The following is a 23058-nucleotide window of genomic DNA, read 5'->3' on the forward strand; positions in this document are numbered from 1 at the left end:
AGTTATTTATTCAATTGCAAACTATAGTTGGTATTAGTGACATTCCTGAATAAATGACTACGTGTATTAGTGTGTGTGTGTGTGTGTGTGTGTGTGTATTTATGTGAAATGTATATGTATTGGTGGATTTGCTGTGATGCGAGCAATATTTGTGAGTGGGTTCATATTGTTGTTTTAGGGTATAACTTTTCGGGAAACAATGTGTTGTGGAAAATGATATTTTCTATTGTTTTGAAAAGTGTTTGAAGATTTGGGAGTTATAGGTTGTGATTTCTCCTTTTGAGATTTGGGTAACATTTTTAGGTTTGTTGCGACCATTTCAATGTTTGATCTGACAACCGGTGGTCTGAAGATTTGAGAGTCACAGGTTGTGATTTCTCCCATTCAAATTTGAGTAACATTTTGGGTCCAGTGCGACTTGTTTAAGTTTTGGTCTGAGGATCAGATTGACCTAAGGATCCGGGGTTGCAGGTTGTGACCTCAGGCAAGATATCGGGAACTAAGCCTAGCTTTGGCCAGGTTATTGGTTATGATCAGTTAGAGCTCTAGTCTGTCTGCCATCGTATCTCATAGATCTAAATAAGTTACTTACGACTTCTAAGTACACATTTTTATTGTCCAGGTTGGACCGAATTTTCATATTGAATTGTTAGGTTAACCATTTATATGAATTTGTCACTGAGTTTTATACGTTAGGTTTCTCCGAAAACTTCCTTCACGAAAGTCGTAGAGCGCGTCGATACGAGTTCGTGGACATGCGGAACGCGAAAATCGGTGTTCATATGAAGAAGTTATCGCATTCCGAAAAAAATTCTATTTTAGTATAAAGGACGAAAATTTCCGGAATTTGCAAAAAAGGCCAGATTTCCATTTTGGGAAACCCAGCTCTCTTTCTCTCTCCCCGAACCCGAGTTGCTCTTCTACCTTCGCCGGCCGATTTCTTCGCCATCCGGCCACCATTGGACACGATTTCAATTGGGCTTTCTTCGCCTCAACCTCCTCTACACGTCTGTGGAAGCCATCGAGCGTGGGTCGAGCTGTGGTGGGCGCTGCAAGGCCGAGAAGAAGCTGCGATGGGGATGAAATCGCCTTGATCGGAGTCGGCGATTCCGGCTACCATAGCCAGTGTTTCTTGAGGGGTTTTGTAGCCCTGAGGCTGGGGAAGGATTCTCCCAAGGTAGCTTGGAACGATTTCACTTGTGGAGGACGAATCGAAGCTTTGAAGTTCTAGGGTGTCAATCGGCCCGATTTATTCTAAGGTAAAATTCGATCGATTGGTTTATAATTGGACTTTGATGTAGTTATGAAAGTTGTAATTGGAGTTGAGATGAAGAACTTTGGTGTTGGAAGTTTTGCCAAATTCCGACTTTGGGCCGGCGGCGATGCCGCCACTGTGGTGGTGTTTTCTAGTGGTTTTCGGCCACCTCAGGGATAGTTTATGTTCCTAATTTTGATCTACTCGTCGATACAAGCATTTCGATATACAATACATAATTTTTGGATATCGTATGAGCATGTTAGGGTTTTTGTGATTTCGATAGGTTCGGTTATCGATCCGTAAGGATCCGACTATTCGATCGACTTGTGGTTTTGTCACATTGATCGTAAAATCATTCCGGAGACTTTGGGTGGTCTCGGATGAGGTTTCGCCTCGATTGGCTTTACTTTCGGGGTTGTTGTTCGATTAGGGGATTCGAACTTTAATCACTTGGTGATTCGTATACTGATTTGAGACCATTGGTGATTAGGTGCTTCTCAAGGTGATTTGCACGAGTTGTTGGTGTGAGTATTAGTTCGGTTCTGTATAGAAGACGCAGCAGGATATCGAGGTGAGTAATCTCACAATGTTCATTTACGAACCGGTTTACCTTATCGTTTTGAGAGTTATTTAGTTAACTGCAAACTATAGTTGGTATTAGTAGCATTCCTAAGTGAATGTCTACGTATATATATATTTATGTGAAATATATATATGGATGGTGTGGCATTGTGTGAAGTATAATAATTGTGATTTTATTCGGATTATTATATTGGAGCATTTACTCTTGTCGGAAATGTGAATTGTTGATTTTATTGTGTGGAAAGAGTATATGTATGTAGGTGGATTTGTGTGATAAACCAATAATTGTGGGTGTGTTCCTTTTATTGTTTTGGGGTGTGGCTTTTCGTGAAACAATATTTTGTGAAAGGGTTGTTTTCTATTGTTTTGAAAAGTGTTGTGTATTGTGAAACATTTTTAGTTCGCGGGTGACTTATTTAAATGTGGGTCTTGTACCGGGAGTAATTGATAGGGATCAATTACGGAGAATCTTTTATTTTAGATTCGTATAACATTTTGGGTCCAGTGCAACTCCTTTAAATGTTTTGGTATTTATACCGTGGATCCAAAGACTTACGAGTTGAGGTTCGCAGATCACGAAATGTGATCGTGCGTGGGAAATCGGGACTTCACGCCTTTGGTCGGGTTTGTGGATACCATTAGTTAGAGCTCTAGTCTGTCCGCCGTGATTTTGTGTGGGTTTATCCCATGATTTGCGTGCGTTGTTTCTTGATTGAAACGTGTGGGTTTATCCAGTTATTTGCGTGAGTTGTTTCCTTGATTGAAACGTGTGGGTTTATCCCGTGATTTTGTGTGGGTTTATCCCGTGATTTGTGTGGGTTTATCCCGTGATTTGTGTGAGTTGTTTCTTGATTGAAACGTGTGGGTTTATCCTGTGAGTTGTTTCCTTGATTGATCATGTGATTTCAGTGAGTTGTTTCCTTGATTGAAACGTGTGGGTTTATCCCGTGATTTGCGTGAGTTGTTTCTTGATTGAAACGTGTGGGTTTATCCCATGATTTTGTGTGAGTTGTTTTGAGTTACTCATACGAGCTTTCATAAGCTTACCGGGTTTGTTGTGTGGCAAACTGGTGCACTATTCAATGGTGTAGAGGTTAATCCTGCAGGTCAGGGTAATCGTGGCTGAAAACTGAGGTAGCGTGCTAGCAGCTTTACGGTAGGAAGCCAATTTTGTGACTTTACCGTTATTGAGTCTTCTACTTGTAGTAAGCTCTGAGGAGCATTTACTTATTATTTTGTTGCGACAATTTAATTCGTAACTCGTGTAATATATAACTCTGCGGAGCGAGTATATATTGACTTTGTGGGTTCAGGGCATCACTATGTACTTGGTTTAAAAGGAAAAAAGTTTTTCAGGTATTTTGTATTGATGGCTGAATCACCACGCATGTATAATTATGGGATTATATATATCGATTTTTATTTATGTTTAAAAATCGGGGCGTGACATGAAAGAAGCTGGTTTTTCAGGGATCGAGACGGCATCGCAAGTAGATATTAACCCAATAACACAAGATGCATCATTCCACGAACGAAGCAGTAGACACGTGATCCCAACCTCAGTCATCAATGATGTATATCGCCCGTAAATGCCTCAAATTGTTCCCAATTTGCAGTTGAATTGATCTGGTAAGTTTCACCTAGTGTAGATGTCATTTATCTACTTTAATGGTTTTGTTTTTGTCTACTTTTACGTTAGTTCTCAAAGCATTTTGATGGAACCGATATTATGTTCTTGGACAAGGATTATGTTGTTAAAAGGGGAAAAATCTTAGTAATATTCCACCATGAACAACAATGAATTTTGAAAAGTAGCCTTGCTTTTTTGTATTTCATGATTTTATTTAGGGTATGAAATGTCATCTTGTTGGTAATGTAAAGTTTAATATTTTCAATGAGTTTTGGAGTTGTTTACTATATTGTACATAATAATGAATGAGTTTGAAGATATTTATTGTTGAAAAACAAGAGTATTGAAATGTTTGATGAATTACATTGTTGCTATTGTTGGGTTAAGTGCAGCATTCTGCAGAATTTTCATTTTCTTTGTATATGTTGAGTATGCCTTTAGCATACCTATGTCACCGAGCATAATTGACACCTTCCTAGTGGATCCACGAGCCATGGTGAGGTCTGACCGCGACTTGGTTTCCGAAGACCAACATACAAGCTATTTAGCTATGGTGGCCGGCCAAGACCTCAACAGGAGGCCACCCTCCTGGCCGCACCAAGCTTTTCATGAATAGCTTTGTTGTACACTATAATACCCTTTGTACATTAGAATAGTACCCTTGTATCCCACATAAGGAGACTCCCTTACACTTAGATAGCATTTTATTTTTTTTGGCAATAGAAGAAATTTATTGAATTAAAAAAATAGCACCTAAAGGGGGGACATGAATCCAAAATCCCTTAAAAGAAACAACAAAACCGAAAGGTAACCAAAACATAAGCTGAGCTGCTTAAATCAAAGATCAAGACGCACAACAGGCGTCCGATTGCATGTAGGGTAAGGGTCTCGTGAATCTCTTTTGGCCTTCAATTTTTTATTTTGAGACTTTGGGAGAGACTCAAGAAGATTCTCAGCTTCCAGAGTTGCTTTAACCTCATCAAACCAGGAACACAAAGAACTTATCTTAGCCTGAGCTTTGGGCTTGAGATATTATGTCCTACTTCCTATGCTATAGTAGACAATTTCAAGTGGATAGCTAGCATTCAATACTCTATATAGTGGACATTTCCTACCTCACACTTAGATAGCATTCAATACTCTATACAGTATATTTCAAGTGGATGTAGCCATGTCAAAACAAGCGGTGAACCACTATATCTTGTGTCCTTCTCTCTCCCCTCTCCAAAATCACTTATATATATATATAGTTGATTTTAGTGTGTATGTGTGTGTAGAGAGAGAGAGAGCTGATTCTAGTCTTTTCTAGCTTCTTTGAAGAAGAAAAAATTGTTGCAGATGCATTTATATTTGTTAATAAATTTGCAAAAAATTTTTTATAATATTGTGCCTCTTCGCACTTAAATCAATGTGAGTTAGGAAACAATTTCACACTGACTGGGATATTAATATATCATTTTCGACTCACATAACTAAATTCAATTACGCATGTGGATAGAGAGTGGGGTCCATGATAAATATTCACATGAACTTCCAAAACCATGTGAGGAAGGCATATGCACCCTTTTGGATAATACGAAAAAACAATCCGTGCGTACACTGTAGGTACAACTTTTTACACACTGAAATTCATGTGAAAAAGCCTTATTTCACACAAATTCAAATCCGTAGATAATTGATGTTTTGCTAGTATTGCATCCTATGATGTAAGGATGTACGAAAAAACTCCATTCTAAGTTTATTGCTTATGTTAAGTATTTTACTAATTGGATTGTTAAATGGTCCTTCATCGGCGCCACAATGGTGCTCTAATAATTCAGTGACTAGTTATTTTTTGTTTTCGTTTTTACCTTGCTGTAGTGTTTGCCATCAATCGCGAACGTGAACAAATCGTACAACACAAGGATCACAATATAACACATGCAATATCAATAATATTAGTATTGGATATTATTACAATCGAGTAGTTAAGCTCATTTGTTTTCAAAATTCCAATTCCTCCATTGTTATATGTATCATATATTACTACAGATCAGTATTAAATTCCTCCATTGTTATATGTATTATATATTACTACAGATCAGTAATAAAGTCTACTTGGTTAACTGATCAGTGAAAACCCAATCCTATAATTTGGTAACTGTTCCTGGGCAAACAGACTAGAGGAAATTGGATCATACAACATTAACCCGACTGATCGAACTGAAAGAGTGGTTGCTAATGTGGAGTGCTGAAAAATCCGAACCTTGACCAAAAGAGAAAATTAAGGCAAAATAAACAGAAAGCAGCTTACAGGTGAAGAGATTGTGGCCTTCTGAAATGAATATCAAATATTTTCTTCACATGTTAATGCAAACTAATGTAATATGACGTCAATTTCTATATGATGTCAACTTAGTTACGTGTAGTGAGAGTCGGGTATAATTATTTATTTATTTCTAGGTGTTATCTGACTAGTCGAATCATGAGAGATTATTACTCTTCACGAAACAGTTCGTGAATGTATATGGCTTAGATCCATAGTTACGCATGTTCAAAGCAATTGTGGTATGAAGTCTACCACAGATGAGCCTACTAGCATTTATAAGGATAATGATGCTTTCATTGAACCACTTTCTGTAACGCCCCAAGCTGCACCTCACCAGCTTAAGCACGTCACAGTGCCGCGAGCCTCTAAAACATAAACCGAACGCTCGATTTACATTCTAGAGAACCGCTAGGCATTTTGTTTGAAATCTTTTCGTATAAACACAGCGGAAGCTACAAATATTTTTGAGGTGAAAATCCTTGAGTTGCTAAAATTTATTTCATTCGTCTAGAACTTGAAATGAATTCCCACACACGAGGTACGAACTTCAAGGAAATGAGAACTCAACCAAAATTGACACAAGACTAACTATCAACAAGTCTCGGAATACGAGGTTCGAGAAATAGAATTTGGAACAAGGTTTAAACGACAAAATTTACCGAACATGTTCCGCACACCCAGCTCCGTCCGCTATTGTCCCGTCAACAGTGCACAGTACCTGCATCCACACTGTGTAGGGGTGAGCTTTCGTCCTCGCTGCTCTTACAGGAACTCTACCACGACTAGGGTTGAAACCACTAAATATGTATTTGGGATCCCAGTATGAAAACATGCTTAAACCAAATATTTTAAAAGAAACGACAAACTTTAATGTTTTTCAACTTGAAAACTGATGCATAATGCTTAAATAAATACGGCGCCAAATCCAAATATTACCTGATGGCCGGTCCCATAGACCCACTACACGACCTTACCTCAAATTAATTTATCACCAGGTAAGCGTAGCGAGAGCGTCCGCTACCTAGCTACACACACGGATCGGGACGTCATTGCGATCGCGCACCGTCCGACCGGTGTAACTAACCCTCCGAAGGTTTTGGGGATCGAACCCAAGGAAGTCAGAGCCACCCTTCGCTCTCAAGCCATCACATTTCTCACATGGTTTGGTTAGTATGCATTGCATTTGAACATGACCAAACCATACCAACTAACGTGCATCATTTAATAACAATATAAGAAAATGACTAACCGAGGAGAGTCCTGAATCTCCTACCTGGATTCCGATGCTTTCTCTCACGCACTCCGAGAGTCGCGAACCTTCTATTCCTTGGGTAACTGGAGTCCTAGATTCAGACATAATAATCGTTAATAATTTGTTAAACACTTATCTAAAATCTCGACGATCATCTAGTCGTCCTACCAACCTTTCCTGGTTTGACCAGGATTGACCAAAGTTTGACCAACATTGACCAGTTTGACCACATTTGACCAATCGAGATAGGTTCGATAATTACCTAAATTATCGAACATTCACTTGAAGTTACAATATCGACCAAACATACATTGAGTGCACCCGATTTACCAAGGTCACCCAATATATATTACTTTCTTTTCTCTCTATTTGTTATCACTTCAACACTCAACTTTAATTCTAACTCAAATTTCGTCGGATAGCAATTCTGATAGAATTACTATGGACACCCATACTTTCAAATTTTCATACAAGGTGTACCCAAAATTACTAAGGATACCCAAGCTTCATAACTTGACCATTTTTCGATTATTCCACGATCAATTCATAACTTCTGTACTTTTACTTCTTAATTAACAAAAGCCAAAATTCTGACCTAACAACATAATTCAATTAACCCCTACATCACCAGTCAACCATCTCACAGTAAGCATACATGATATAACAAAGCAATCAACCCCAATCCAAAATTTCAATACCAGTAGCAGATTCATCAACACAGAATCAAGAGGTTTCCAATTTCACATTCACTCATTCTGAACATGCAAACCATACCGCACATCCAACCCAAATCTTCACTTTCAGGGATTAACATCCGATTATCACCAAGTACCAAACTTTGATTCAAGATCAGGATTATACCTTGGAAAATCGATTCCAAATCGATTCCAACCAAATCAACTCACTGCCGAAACTCAACTGATGATGAACTAATGCTTCTGCTGCAATCGACCCAGCAAGCCTCCCAATTTCACTTCAATAGACGCAGTCAAGATGGAAACCGAGCCCAGAAGTGTCGGAGAAGTCGCTGGTGCCCAAGGACACGGCGGAGCCGTAGCACTTGCAGCTCAGACGGTGGCCGGAGCCTCCGGAAATTGCAGAACTCGCCGGAGGAGACACAAAGCTTCCTATCGTCGATTATTCATCTACGATCGATGCATGGACGATCAGAGGCCACAGGGACGTCGGCGCCGTTGAGACGAAGAGACTGTCGGTGGTCCGCCGCTGTGATATGGCCGGAAACGGAAGTTCCAGTCGGGTCGTCGTTTTCGGGTCGCCGGTCTCCTTCGCGGGTCGAGAGGCCTGGTTTCTTCTCGATTCTTCTGAATCGTTTGTTCTGATCAAAGGCTATTTATACCCAAACCCAACTTAAATCCGAGGGCTGAGATTAAGCGGTGGAGAATTGGAGGGCTGAGATAGCTCCACGTGATTTCTTGTTTTCCTTTAATAATTTCTTTATTCCAAAACTTCCAAAATCCATAAAAATTAGCTCGGGTATTCGAAAAATTCTCCGAAAATTCCCACGAACTCGTCGTGTTGTGTATTTTATTATCCAACTCTTAGATTGAGGATTTCACTTTATGAAAATTTCTGAAAAATTCCTCGAGCATCTTGACATTTATCGAGATCGTTGAATAATTTCGCGTACGATCTCCATTAAGCTCGATATATTTTTCCGGGGCTCACAAAATGAAGCAAGGCTACATCAAGGGCGACAATACCAAGCACATATCGCTTAAGTTTTTCTACAATCAGCAATAACATAATCTCCTCAAGATCAAAGTGAACTAGGTTCGATCTGAGGATAATGTGGTAGACTTGTTTGCTAAGTCACTACCCAAATCCACGTTCGAGATACATGTTGCAAGCATTGGTTTGAGAAAGTTATCTGAACTCTCATGATCGTAGTCATCAGGGGGAGATGTCTACATGTTGATCTCGAAACGTGAAGGATGTGTTGTACTCTTTTTCGCCTTGGACCAAGGTTATTTTTGTCCCACAGGGTTTTTGTTACTCGGCAAGGTTTTTTAATGAGGCAACGAGAGGAGCACTGCATTTGGGCGACACAATGGGGAGTGTTTAAGTAAATCCAGAATTTGTGTCTGACCCAAACTCTAGGTTACTTGCTCTAGTTGTAATAGGGTTTGTCTTAGAGATAATCTCGGAGAATCTTAATAGATATCCAATCAATGTACGATTATGTTTCCATGTACAACTCTGATACTATGCCTTGTAAACCTCTATATAAAGAGGCCCCTATTATCAATGAAAGCACAACAAATTCTCTCTCAAATATCGATTCCCTAAAACAGTAAGGATATTAATAGCAGACAATATTATATGTTTAGACACACAGATATGGACAAAGGAGTAGTAGTGTTTTTTTATGAGAATTACGATCGAGTAGTTAAGCTCATTTGTTTTCAAAACTTCCAAATCCTCCATTGTTATATGTATTCAAAGGCGTAGCTACACACGGGCTCCGCTGGGCTACAGCCCACCCCAAATTTTGGAAAAACATTAATTTATAACTTAATTTTAGTTAAAAAAATTAAATATTAAAAAGTAGTCCACCTCAAATTTCTAAAGTTAGCCCATATGTTAATTTTTTTGGGTCATATCTATGTTATTTCTTTGCTTGAAGTACTTGATTGTGTTTTATTTTCTATTCTGCTTTTGATAGACATATTCGCATAAAAAGCTTGCTTTTTTTAGGTAAATTAGGTCAGAATAAGGGTTGGCTGAGAATTATGATACAAATTTAATAATTAAAGATTTTTTTTTTATTCAAGAGCACAAGATAAAATTTGAGTAGATATGTTCTTTTGTCTTAGACTTTTGTTATCGAATTTCTATCAAACGTTATAATGTTGATTTTTTTGGATCAGTTAGCTATTTGAATTTCTATCAAACGTTATAATGTTGATTTTTTTGGATCAGTTAGGTATTTGATTATTTAATATGTAATTAATATATGATGTGGTTTAATTTAAGGAAAGAATAAAACATGTTACCTGATAGGAATGAAGATGAGGACCATGTACCTGATAGGAATGAAGATGAGGACACAGTTTTGGATGATGGTACATTGGGTATCGAGGAGTTATTTACTTCTGCTGATGATGATGCCAATGTTGAATTTCATTCTGCGGATGAAGATGAATTCCTATCTATGCATTCTTTTGAAACCGAATTCTTCTCTTTAGATGATTTCTCTTTTTGGGCTTTTTTTATTTAGGGGAAATTACTGGTCACCCCTTTAACTTTTGGTGCGTCGACAGTTCAGTCCATGTTATTCCAATTTTAACAGATAACTCCCCAAACATTCAAATTTCACACAATTTGATCCAAAATTACCATTTTACCCCTCACTTATTTTTTTTTGTTTTTTTTATTATTCTTCTCTCTCTCTTTTATACATATGTATATATATATATGTGTGTGTGTGTGTGTGTGTGTATATATTTTTTATTCTTCTCTCTCTTTATATTTATATATATATATATATGTGTGTGTGTGTGTGTGTGTGTGTGTGTGTGTGTGAGTATGTATGTATGTATGTATGTATATGTGTGTGTATATTTTTATTCTTCTCTCTCTCTCTTTTTATATATATTTATATGTATATATGTATGGGTGTACATATACATATGCAGATATATACATACACATATGCACATATATATATATATGCATACACATATGTGCATATGTGTATGTATATATCTGCATATGTGTGTGTATATATTTTTATTCTTCTCTCTCTCTTTTTATATATATTTATATGTATATATGTATGTGTGTACATATACATATGCAGATATATACATACACATATGCACATACATATATATATATATATACATACACACTCACACACACACACACACACACACATATATATATATATATATATATAAATATAAAGAGAGAGAAGAATAAAAAATATATATACATACACACACACACACACACATATATATATATATATATACATATGTATAAAAGAGAGAGAGAGAGAAGAATAAAAAAAAAACAAAAAAATTAAGTGAGGGGTAAAATGGTAATTTTGGATCAAATTGTGTGAAATTTGAATGTTTGGGGAGTTATCTGTTAAAATTGGAATAACAGTGACTGAACTGTCGACGCACCAAAAGTTAAAGGGGGGACCAGTAATTTTCCCTTTTATTTATTATGTTGCCTGAAATTCTACAAGTACATGTCGTGGATCCTGTGCCTGATTGGAATGAAGATGAGGACACAGTTTTTTATGACGGCACATTGGGTATCGAGGAGTTATTTACTTATGATAATGATGATACCAATGTTGAATTCCATTATGCGGATGAAGATGAATTTCCATATATGCATTCTTTTGAAAACGAATTCTTCTCTTTAGGAAAACTTTTTAAAGTTGGCCATGTTTTATTCTTTCCTTAGGAAAAAAGCACATTTATTAGTAAAACTTAGGAAAAAAAATAATTTAAAGCAATAGTAAACTTTTATTAAAAAATTTTTTAGCCCTCCCCATTTTAAAATCCTAGCTCCACCATTGTATGTATTAACAGTATTATATATTACTACAGATCAGTAATAAAGTCTACTTGGTTAACTTATCAGTGAATAGCCAATGCTATTATTTGGTCACTGTTCTTGGGCAGACAGACTAGAGGAAATTTGATCATACAACATTAGTTGGACTGATCGAACTGAAAGAATGGTTGCTAATGTGGATTGCCGAAAAAATCTCAACCTTGACCAAAAGAGAAAATTAAAGTCAAATGAACAGAAAGCAGCTTACAGGTGAAGAAACTGTGGCCTTCTGAAATGAATATCAAATATTTTCTTCACATGTTAATGCAAACTAATGTAATATGACATCAATTTCTATATGATGTCAACTTAGTTGCGTGTGGTGAGAGTCGGGTATATTTCTAGGTGCTATCTGATTAATTTTAGATCAGAGAGAAATCTTTTTATTAATATTCTCAGTAGACTTACTAATTTTGATTGGGTCAATTAGGCTAGCTGTCTTTGGGGTTGGAGGAGAAGCTGTATTCCCACCAGACTTGGAGGAGGAGGCGCGAAGAGGAACTGGAATATACGAAGCGACAACGACCGAGTGGCGTTGCTTCAAGGACAAATTAGAGTACGTGGTTCGTTATTTAAGCATGATCACGATGCCAGAAACTCATCTACATGCAATTAATTGGAATTAATTATATTCGTCACCGGCCTCTAAATCTTTAATTAATATGCTTGCAATTTAAGCACAAGTTAATCATTGAGCAGATTTAGAGTTCACATGGCCAACTGTAACTCTTGAATAGGCATAGCTGCCCTCAAGTCTTTTTATTTTCTTTTCTTTTATTAATGATATCTCGCCAACTCTTTCATATATTTCTTTTTTTGTTGATGTCAAGTTTCTCTTCTCTTCTCTCTCTCTTTTCTTTTCCTCACAATTATTCAAACATGCACGTCTTGAACTTTTGTGTTGAAAGTCACACAAACCTTTTTTACTCTATATATATATGAGTTTTGCTCTTTTTTTTTCTTTTTTTTTTTTGAGAAGAGGTCAAATACGGCTGCCCTAAGTCTTGACCATTAATGAAACCATAGAATACCAGGGGGGGGAGACATTGAGCCTAAACCCCAAATTACCATAAGCATTAAGAGAACATCCCGAGATTAATAACATGAGCCTAAACTAAACATATGTGTTCTACAAAATCCCAATTAACAAAGAGTGCTTTAATAGCTACTCTATTCGCTTTACAATTGTGGTGACATATTGGGAAGATACTGCTCACGCAAAACCATAAATTACTAATACTATCATCCTTCCCACTATGTTGCCACCAGAAAAACACCTTGGTAGCACTAAGTTTCATCTTACCACTAGGGAGTTGCGACCATTTGACAAGGCAAGGAACTCGCCACTTGACTAGAATAGACATGGCACACAGGGTGCGCATACTAGCATAAAGCCACATCGACCCAACCAAATAAAGGTATGGGATTATTGAAAGCAAGAAAAAACCTAGAGCTAAGAAATCAAAAGAGAAACTCAAACATAACCCAGCCCAAATAGGGTCTAGTGACCCCAAGGTTTCAAATTTCGGTTTCGGTTTCGATTTCGGTTAAAAATAAAGAAATCAAATTAATTGCATTTATAAAATGATATTTTTGAATGAAACTTTTACATAGACTAAACTAACCTATAATAAACCTATTTACAATGTAACATCTCTAAAATTATATATTTATAATAGAATTATGATATTTTATATGGACGAGTAATTAACTAGTACTGTAGTAGGTTGCTAAACTAGTGTTTTTATCTATTTGTATTGATAATGTGTTGTATATTGATAATGTAAATATGATTTACTTTTTTTAATAATTAGAAAATTACAAGGGGGTGGGGCGGGGCACGTAAAATCAAAACCTCGTGAATGAAAATGAACAAGTACAACAAAAGGAATATAAAAGCTACTATGATGTGGTTCGATGTAGCTGGTTGAACTGCTTTCATTTAGTATCATACAATACTGCTCCTAAGTACATGAATTTTGGAAATGATTTTTGTACTTCATCACATGGTTATTGTATGTGTACGTGTTGTTCCCTTTCCACATGCAATCCATATATCAGATATTGTAGAATTACCTAATATGATGTTACAGTGTATGAAGCATACAATATTTGAGACGAAGCAAAAAGGAAATCATGTTATGGTTGGAGCATTCAACTTTGTAGCAGATAAAAACAAAAAGGTTTTTTGTTGTATTCAATTTGATTGCAAAAAAAAAAATCAAAATTTCATATTTTCTCTATAAAAGTATGAAGTAAAAATTCATTGTAGGTGACATAAAAATATAACAGAAATTTTAGACAAATTTCGGACAAAATTTCGGTGTGAATTTTTAAATATATATTGTGTGTGTAGATATTTCGGAAATTAAGAATTTCATGGAAATGTACCGAAAATTTCAGAAAATTTCGGGAAACTTCTGACGGAAATGATATAGCATATGAATTTCGTTTCGGTACTTCAAAATTACGGAAATTTCGACGAAAATTTCGGCAGTTTCGGAGAAATTTAAAACCTTGAGTGACCCAATTGGGTCTAACAGCAATGCCCGGACCCATAAGATCAAGGCAGCCAGCATTCTTCTCTTCTTTTCTCTCTCTCTTTTCTTTTCCTCACAATTATCAAACATGCAAGTCTTAGCGAAGTTTCCTTTTGTGTTGAAAGTCACACAACCTTTATTACTCTATATATGAGTTTTGCCTGTTTAGCTTACTGCATTTTTCTTTTTATATATTCAAAGCTTCGGCAACGAAAACAAAAAACAAATTATAACATTCTTTTCTTATATATATATATATATATATATATATATATATATATATATATATATATATATATATATATATATATATATATATAAGAAAAGCTAATTACAAGTAGAAGCTTCTAGTTTGCATTAAATGCATAGGATTGTCATATATTACTGGCAAACTACAGTAGTAATCCCAAAAATTAAACTTCTTTAATTTCGTCGAGTCTTTCTTTACATATTTGGCTATTGTCATTTATACCAGAAGTTTGAACAATCTCAGGGTTGACTACGCAAGCTCCTCATGTAATCAGAAGACCAGCAACTACTATATATATGTATGTCTGTTCACAGTGTAGGGCAAGATTTAATACAACCTGCAGCAAATTTGCTTGCTATATCCCAATTAAATCTGTAAGTAGTTATATATTGTTAATTACTTTGTTTCGTTCTCTTAATTAATTTGCTTAGTTAACAAATAAGAGACTTGGATAAATTGACAGAGATAGATCGATCGAGCATGGCAGAGACAGTGAGCGCAAGTGCAATAGTTCTTCAAGTCCTGGGCAGAGAAAACTATGAGGATTGGAGTGTACGGGTCAGAACCTATTTGATGGCAAAAGACCTTTGGGATGTGGTTGAAGCCCGTGGTGAACCACCTAAACCTGAGAAGGGTGAAGCTAAGTATAAGACCTGGAGGAAAAACAATGCAGAGGCTCTGCATGCAATTCAAATCTCTTGCGGTCCTGATACATTTCCTTTGATTCGTGACAAAATCACGGCAAAAACTGCGTGGAACACTTTGGTAGCCGAGTTCAAGCCAGATTTACAGAAAACTCCAGGTATGTCAATTTAATTATTTTTTTAATAATTATGGAAAACTTTATGCTAGTGAACTAAAATTTTTAGGTACTACCAGTCTACCACCACTACTATATGCTTCTATAATAGCAAAATCACTAATATATATATATATATATATATGCTCGATCGAGAATGGCAGAGACAGTGACCGGAAGTGCAATCGTTCTTCAGGGCAGAGATAACTATGAGGATTGGAGTGTACGGGTCAGAGACTATTTGCTGGCAAAAGATCTTTGGGATGTGGTTGAAGCCCCTGGTGAACCACCTAAACCTCAGCAGGGTGAAGCTATATATAAGACCTGGACGGAAAACAATGCAGAGGCTCTGCATGCAATTCAAAATTCTTGCGGTCCTGATACGTTGCCTTTGATCCGTGACAAAATCACGGCAAAAACTGCGTGGAACACTTTGATAGCCGCGTTCAAACCAGATTTACAGAAAATTCCAGGTATGTCAATTTGATTATTTTTTTAAATAATTATGGAAGACTTAATGCTAGTGAACTAAAATTTTAGGTACCACCGTACCACTACTACACTATATAGCAAAATCACTAATACATAGACATATTATCGGTGACGTGTGACTAGTTAATTATTTAAAATAGAGCCCTATACTATATATAGAAGGTATACATCCAAACTTCATGGACATATGAGATAAATGGGTTGTGAATAATAAGGTAATAAAAAATGTTTATGATGATAATTAGAACTTGTCGAGATTTCGGAAGTTTAATCCTTCCCCCACTAAACAATTGTCATGGCTAACATAGTAACATATGTTAGGTTTCATCTGAAAAAAAAAAAAATATATATATATATATATATATATATATATATATATATATATATATAGGGCCCTTCCACTAAGGGGTCTCTTTTTTTTTGTCTTTTCTAGGGATAGGGCATTAGACAAACTTTTCAATCACATTTTAGCATCTCAACCATTCAGTTTTTGGGTCCTAATGTATAGATCATTTCTACAAATTTTCAGCCAAATCGGTAATCGTTAAGTTATCAAACTAGATTAAATCAATGGATGAACCAAATCTATCAAACTTGAACCGTTCATACTTATAATCTTAAATCACAATTTTGAATGCCTTAATGATAATCAATTTTTTTTTCTTGACCTAATACAACAACTAGTCTATTGTGAGTCGAACTCACGCCTCACACTTACAAAGGGGGAGACTTATGCCAATAGACCAAATGGTTTGGGCAAGTGGATTATGTTTTTATCTATTTTAATTTTGATTTTAGCATTTTGTCTTGGCTCAATTTGAATAAGTTAGAATTTAGTTACTTACTAATATGAATACGAAAATCTTTGCAGGAAATGCCAACAACTTTCATCAATATGAAGCTCTGTTTAGAGCTGTGAAGGATGGGGACTGCAACGCCACTAATGAGTTTCTTGAAAAAAATAAGAATGCAGTGAGTGCCCGAATTACTTACTTAGGGAAAACAGCTCTCCACACCGCAGCCGATGCCGGGCGGACAAAAATAGTGGAATTATTGGTGAAAAAGATGAGAAAGGAAGACTTGGTGATACAAGGGAATGATGGCAAGACTGCTCTTGTTGTTGCTATAAATAGAGGAGACATGGAAATGGTTAAATGCATGGTTAGAAAGAACAAAAATATCGTTCGCATTCTTGATCGTTCCAACAGACTTCCTGTTGTCTTGGCTTATCGAAATAGCTTTTGGGAAATAGCTAGGTATCTCTATTCTATTACTCCACCGGAAGATTTAAATGGCTCTATTAATGGCGCAACACTAGTTTCTCAATGTTTTTATGCACAACAATATGGTAAGAATATTCATATAAGAATAATATGCATACGGATTATTGCTAAAGTATGTTTCAAATTTATTTTTTTAATTTTTTTTCTCTCATCATTCGGAAATCTGAACAGATATTGCGTGGGATCTAATTCACCGGTGCCCAAACTTAATCACTACTAAAGACCTCTTTGAGGAATCTCCATTATTTGCATTGGCTTCTGTCCCTTCTGCATTCCCGAGTGGCATGCCACTAATATTCTGGAAAAAGTGGATCTATAACTGTTAGTAGCAATCTCTTATCTTTTTCCGTTAACAGATTAACTACTTTCAGTAATATACATACTAGCATTCTCCATACATGCTCTGCATGTCAGCATGTGTAGTAGTTTTTTTTTTTTTATTTGAGAAAATAAAAAAGAAAAGAATTGAATAAAACAGTTATTGTAGAGAGAGATAGTGAGAGAAAAAAGTGGGTTGTGGGATAACTTTTTTTTTTTTTAAGAAAAATTTATTTTATAATTGTCGTATTTACCCTTGTGATTTAATTTATTATCAAAGTATTTTAATCTTTTAGGGTTATATTTGTCAAAATTTTGAGTTTTGGCTAACAAAGGCTCTTCTATTAATAATAGTACTAGCCTTTCTCCACACATGCTCTGCATATGCAAGTAAATTTTTTTTTTTTTTTCAGAAAATAAAAAAGAAAAGATAATGGAAGAAAACGGTTATTGCAGAGAGAAGTTAGTGGGAGAGAAAAGTGGGTTGTGGGATTTATTTTGTTTATTTTTATTAATAAAAATATAATTTGTAATTGTCGTAATAGCCCTTGTGATTTAATTAATTCTCAAAGTATTTTAATCTCTTAAGGTTATTTCTGTCAAAATTTTTGATTTTGGCTAACAAAGCCTCTTCTCTTAATAATAGTATAGATATATATATATATATATATAATGGAAAATAATAAACATAAATTTATATTTTAAATTTGTAAAAAGGAATCAACTAATTATATTATGGCTAAACTTCTAAATGTAATTTGAATAAATTTTCCTAAAGATGCACATAATTTCTCACATTAGGCTTGACCTTTTTCTTTATTTTTTGACTCAAAAAAAGAGGATTTCATTAAGAGCAACCTCAATGGAGGTGCCTTTGATCAAAGTTAATTAGGCTTGACCCTTAAACTATAGTTGAAGATAACCAAATCATATTAAAAACATAAATGATGAGTTTTTTATTATGATCGAATTCCCTAAAGGGAAATTTTATTCACACATATCTAAATACTAAATACACATTCACTACTTAATACACCCACCCATTATATTTTTTGCTTTAATATTTTACTAAATACATCACCCCAAACTTCCCAAACTGCCATCAATTTCACAAAACATATCAATCTTTTTTTAGTTTATAAGAATTATTCTATAGTGTGAAAAATTTTCCAGACCTATATCAATTAATTTCATCTGAGTAGATTAAAGACACGGGCATTGACGTTAATAATGTCAATTTGCGGTAGTTCATGCTTCATAACTAGGTCAAGGAAAAAAAAAAAAAACTTGTGTTGTGAGCAGTTTACAGACGTGAACACTGAACAATCCAAATTAGAATAGGTTATCGATATTAACTTACTGCTTTCAAGAGTTTATCTTTGTATTGAACAACTAAAATTGAAAATCTAAATTTGTAGTTTAAAGTTCAGTAAAAAATGAAGTACCAATACCTCAATTGAGGTTTCCAAAACTCCAATTTAAGAAACTATGTCAATTCCCTCTCAAATGATGAATGTTTGTTGATTAGTTTTGTCAACCATTTCTAGGGTTCTATACCGCAAGCTTAGAAAAGAAGAAAATGTCAGTGCGTGAGATTATCCAATCTCAACAATATATATTCTCTACTTTTTATATAAATGTCTCTTTTGGTCATTTTATCTATCCATTAAATCTCATATTGAATGTAATAAAATACGGATGTGTACTTAGTATATTAGGGTGTGCGAATAAAATTTCTCTTCCCTAAATTATGTAAAAAGTTTTACAACGGTAACAAAAATTTCAAGCTTAATAAGATATGTAAAAGACTCAATTCAAAAAGATATGTAAAAGACTACTTTTAAGTAATAATTTAGCCTGCATTCTTTCCTTATAGGTATTCATATACAACCTGCTTCTCCTTTTGTCAATATAACAATTGAAGATGATACCAACACCAACAATAATAACACCACCGCCACTTCAACATCATCATCGTCATCTACATTTCACAAGAATTTCATATGCTCAGGTATAATCTATGTAACATTCTCTCTAACCATTTCACTTCAACATTTGTTGTCATTCTTATTATATATAGATTATATAGTGTAGTATTATGAGACAATTCATTTTCTGTTTCATTTGTTTTTTCTCTATATTGTTATTAGAACATCAGATCTACTAAGATTCTATCAAATGTTGTTATTTAACTATCTTAAAAACTATTGACATACACTTTCCAATGAGCATCAAAATGTACTTAATTTATTACGACCTTGCATTAGCTCACAGCAATTCACTCACTAAAATTTATACAATTAACTCATTTAGTATGTAGTTGACCTTGATCTAAAAAGGATAAAAAGATATGGAGAATGAGAATTAAAATGTACATTACTAAGACATGTATTGACCATTAGATTTAATTTGATTGATTGATTTTTGATGGAGATGATTTCTAAGGATAACTAGTCTAAAAATAAATAGTCTCAATCATAATTGTATATTACCAGATAAGAAGAACACAATGGGACAAAATTAGAAGGTTATAATTATGTGTATTTTTTTTGTTTGGTCATAAAAAGGGAACAATACCTTTTTTTTTTTTTTTCTTTTTCGGTCTGGAGAGAACCTTACACTTGCCATCTATCTAACATACTAGCTTTTGGATTCTCATTGCAGTTGTAGGTTTGCCCCGAAAGTTCATTTGGAATATCAGTGAGCTTTTAGGTATGATATTTATTTTCAGGAAGCTGTTACTAACAATACTATAATGTCAACCTATACTCCTTTTGTTGTTTATATGTTAGTGCAGAAAAATAATGAAGTATTAATCTGGGGTGTGGACTGACATTATGGATGTGTTAATAACAACAATTTTTGTTTTTTCAATACTAATATTTATACAGTTTTGTATAAAGTATTTAATAATGGTTTCAATGTCAACTAGGAATCAACCACATATATAGAATGAAACTAGTTCATACCCGATCTAGTGAATTTCTTGAATACATGTGTGATAGGATAAAGAGTTTGAACAGCGAACAAATGAAAGATGGAGTTGTACAATCATCAGTCTTACGAGCTGTCGAGAGAGGAATTCCTGAGTTTGTTAAATCCATATGTAATGCGAATCGAGAACTTGCTCGAAGCACTAACGAAATGGGACGCAGCATATTTCACTATGCCATTGAATGTCGACAAGAAAAAGTTTACAACCTTATTTATGGGCATGACATGAGAAATGCGATTTCAAGTCTTACAGACGCGTATAATAATAACATGTTACATATGGCAGCATTGTTGTCTCCATTTGCACAGCTCAATCGGATTCCAAGTGCAGCTTTACAAATGCAAAGAGAATTACAATGGTTCAAGGTTAGAATTCTTCACTTTTTAAATTTAGCTATGACGAGTGATATCAAGCATGAATGAATTCATTTAGTACCATAAGTTTTATAGCCAAATAACAGTCTCCCCTCAATATTATACAAATGCATTATGACACTCTATAAGATTAATTTTTTTTTTTAATGTCCATTCTCATTTAATCTTTAGATTTTGGTTTCATAAACATAATTTTAATCTAACTAAAGGTTGATAGTTAAATCCTAAACTCAAAACTCTAAAGTGATACTTTTAATTCTCAAATAATCGACGATAGATTACAAACCATAAATCTCCTAGAAGCTTACACTATAAATAAGGTGCAAATGAAGAATTTAGTTCACAAGTGCAGCTTTATTATTTTTGTATTCTTTTCTAGATTACTTACACTAGTCAGTAACCTTCATTCCGTCCATTTCTGTATCTTCTTTCTTGTTGGCTACTTATGTTGGGATTAATAAGATAAAAGTCTACCTTCCCAAGATTTGGGTTGGGCTCTCATGTTGCCCCTTATTTCCCATTATGAGCTTTTCAATGAATTCCAACTTAAGGGGGAAAAAAAAAACTTTGTGTTTTAGCAATTGTGATTTGGGTAATCATGTCCTCTCAAATAGTTTATAGGAACAAATTAACATTCACTTCTTTTAATCACTTTTTTTTTCTCTTAATTTTACTTAATGAATATACAGGAGGTGGAGACTGTTGTAGCTCCCAAGGCCCGTGAGTTCATAAATTGGACCGATTATATGACACCACGGGATCTATTTACAAAACATCACAGAAATTTGTTGAAGGAAGGAGAAAAATGGATGAAAGATACTGCAACTTCTTTTACAGTGGTCGGGGCTCTTATTGTTACCCTCATGTTTGCTACAGCATTTACGATTCCTGGAGGATATAAAGGAGATACAGGTTTTCCAATATTCATAAATGAAAGATTGTTTATGGTATTTATAATTTCAGATGCCATTTCACTATTTTCAGCTACAACTTCGTCCTTGATGTTTTTGGGAATCCTCACTTCACGTTATGCAGAAGATGATTTTCTCAAATTTCTACCCACAAAGATGATAATAGGGCTATTCACCCTTTTTTTCTCCATTGCAACCATGATGATAGCATTTTCTGCCGCCCTGCTCCTTATACTTAAAGAAAAACCATGGACTACCACTCCAATTATTTTGTTATCTTGTGTTCCAGTTACCTTATTCGCTGCTATAAAAATTCCTCTTCTTGTTGAAATTCTTCTTTCTACATACGGACGAGGAATATTTGATAAGAATGTCGAAAAATGGCTATGAAGCTTTGTACTAATTTGTTTAGATCCTATAATTGAACGACTGGATTTATTCATCAACTTTTGTGTATTCATGCCTTATACTAGTTTATCAATATTTCCTGCAACCGTAGCAAACCAAATTATAAAGGATGATAGATTTTTATTTACCTACTTCTTACCTTTTACTTTTGTGTATAATTGTTGCCTTTATTTTTTGAGGAAAAAAAAAACCATATCTAGGCTTGTTTAGACTTTGATTTGGAAAAATGGTTGCAACAAATCTTGCATTTAGAGAGCGAGCCACAAGAGGCTTGCCGAGCTGATGTTAACCGTAGGACTCATAAGGCCATTGACAGGGATCATCTTGTGGACTTGTCCATACAGCTGCCCCTATATGGTGGTGTTCCTGATGGTGTTGTCGAGTTGCTTGGTCTCGACGCTGGTGCTGGAGCTAGGGGTGATGAGGGGGTCGTGGAACGTTTTGATGAACGAGTCCCCCTAGTTACTGCTTCGGAGTGTCAACCGGCTCTTGTTATTAGGGAAAGAGAGTGTTCCGGCAGTGGAGGTGCCAGTGGCTGACCTACAGGAGCGTAGTGTTGATGATGTCGTGCATAAGGAGGCACCTCTGGATAATGTTCTTGTTGACATCAGCTCTGGTGAAACCAAGGTGGCAAGCCAACATGCCCCCAATGTTAGTTCTGTGGTAGTTACTGGTTCTAGGCGTACTGTTGAGCGGGTTGATCGAGTTGTCGCTTCTGAATGTGTGAGGCGTGTGGCCGAGTCCCTGGCTTCCTTGGTGTCTGATGCCCGTGCTAGGAGTACCGAGCCTTTAAAAAAGAAAAGAAAGGGTGGTGGTACTCGTCTTGGGCATCTTGCCATGGGTTTATCCCTGAATCTCGGGCTCAGAATAAGGCTCGACAAACCAGCAACCAAGGGGGAAAATCCAAGTCCCACTCTAGTGGTGGATCTCGGTACTCCCGAGCTGAGGTTACTGGTAGTCTGACCTAGGTGTTGGGGAGTATTGGTGTTGGGAAAAGTTACATGCCAGCCATGGTGGCCGACCTGCGTTGTATTCTCCGTGATGGGGACCATATCAACCGAGGTG

General features: G+C 35.5%; 1 protein-coding gene across 1 annotated transcript; it reads left to right on the forward strand.

Annotated features, from left to right (window-relative positions):
- Positions 1 to 14887: 14887 nt before the first annotated feature.
- LOC133716317 (uncharacterized) lies at positions 14888 to 22956 on the forward strand. The gene is made up of 9 exons (XM_062143025.1): positions 14888 to 15215; positions 15377 to 15685; positions 16576 to 17052; positions 17159 to 17308; positions 19182 to 19316; positions 20238 to 20665; positions 21364 to 21957; positions 22194 to 22410; positions 22493 to 22956. Exons 1-9 carry the CDS (start codon positions 14894 to 14896, stop codon positions 22954 to 22956), a joined length of 3096 nt encoding a protein of 1031 aa, XP_061999009.1. The 5' UTR covers positions 14888 to 14893.
- Positions 22957 to 23058: the final 102 nt, after the last annotated feature.

The sequence above is a fragment of the Rosa rugosa genome, chromosome 6 (genome assembly GCF_958449725.1).
Source record: "Rosa rugosa chromosome 6, drRosRugo1.1, whole genome shotgun sequence".
NCBI classification, from domain to species: Eukaryota; Viridiplantae; Streptophyta; class Magnoliopsida; order Rosales; family Rosaceae; genus Rosa; species Rosa rugosa.

Excerpts from the sequence above, each read along its gene's own strand:
- LOC133716317 (XM_062143025.1), top strand. The coding sequence starts at position 14,894 with ATGGCAGAGACAGTGAGCGCAAGTGCAATAGTTCTTCAAGTCCTGGGC. Across the intron at positions 17,053-17,158 it reads TTTTTATGCACAACAATATG|ATATTGCGTGGGATCTAATT; the intron begins GTAAGAATATTC and ends AAATCTGAACAG. Across the intron at positions 17,309-19,181 it reads GAAAAAGTGGATCTATAACT|GTATTCATATACAACCTGCT; the intron begins GTTAGTAGCAAT and ends CTTTCCTTATAG.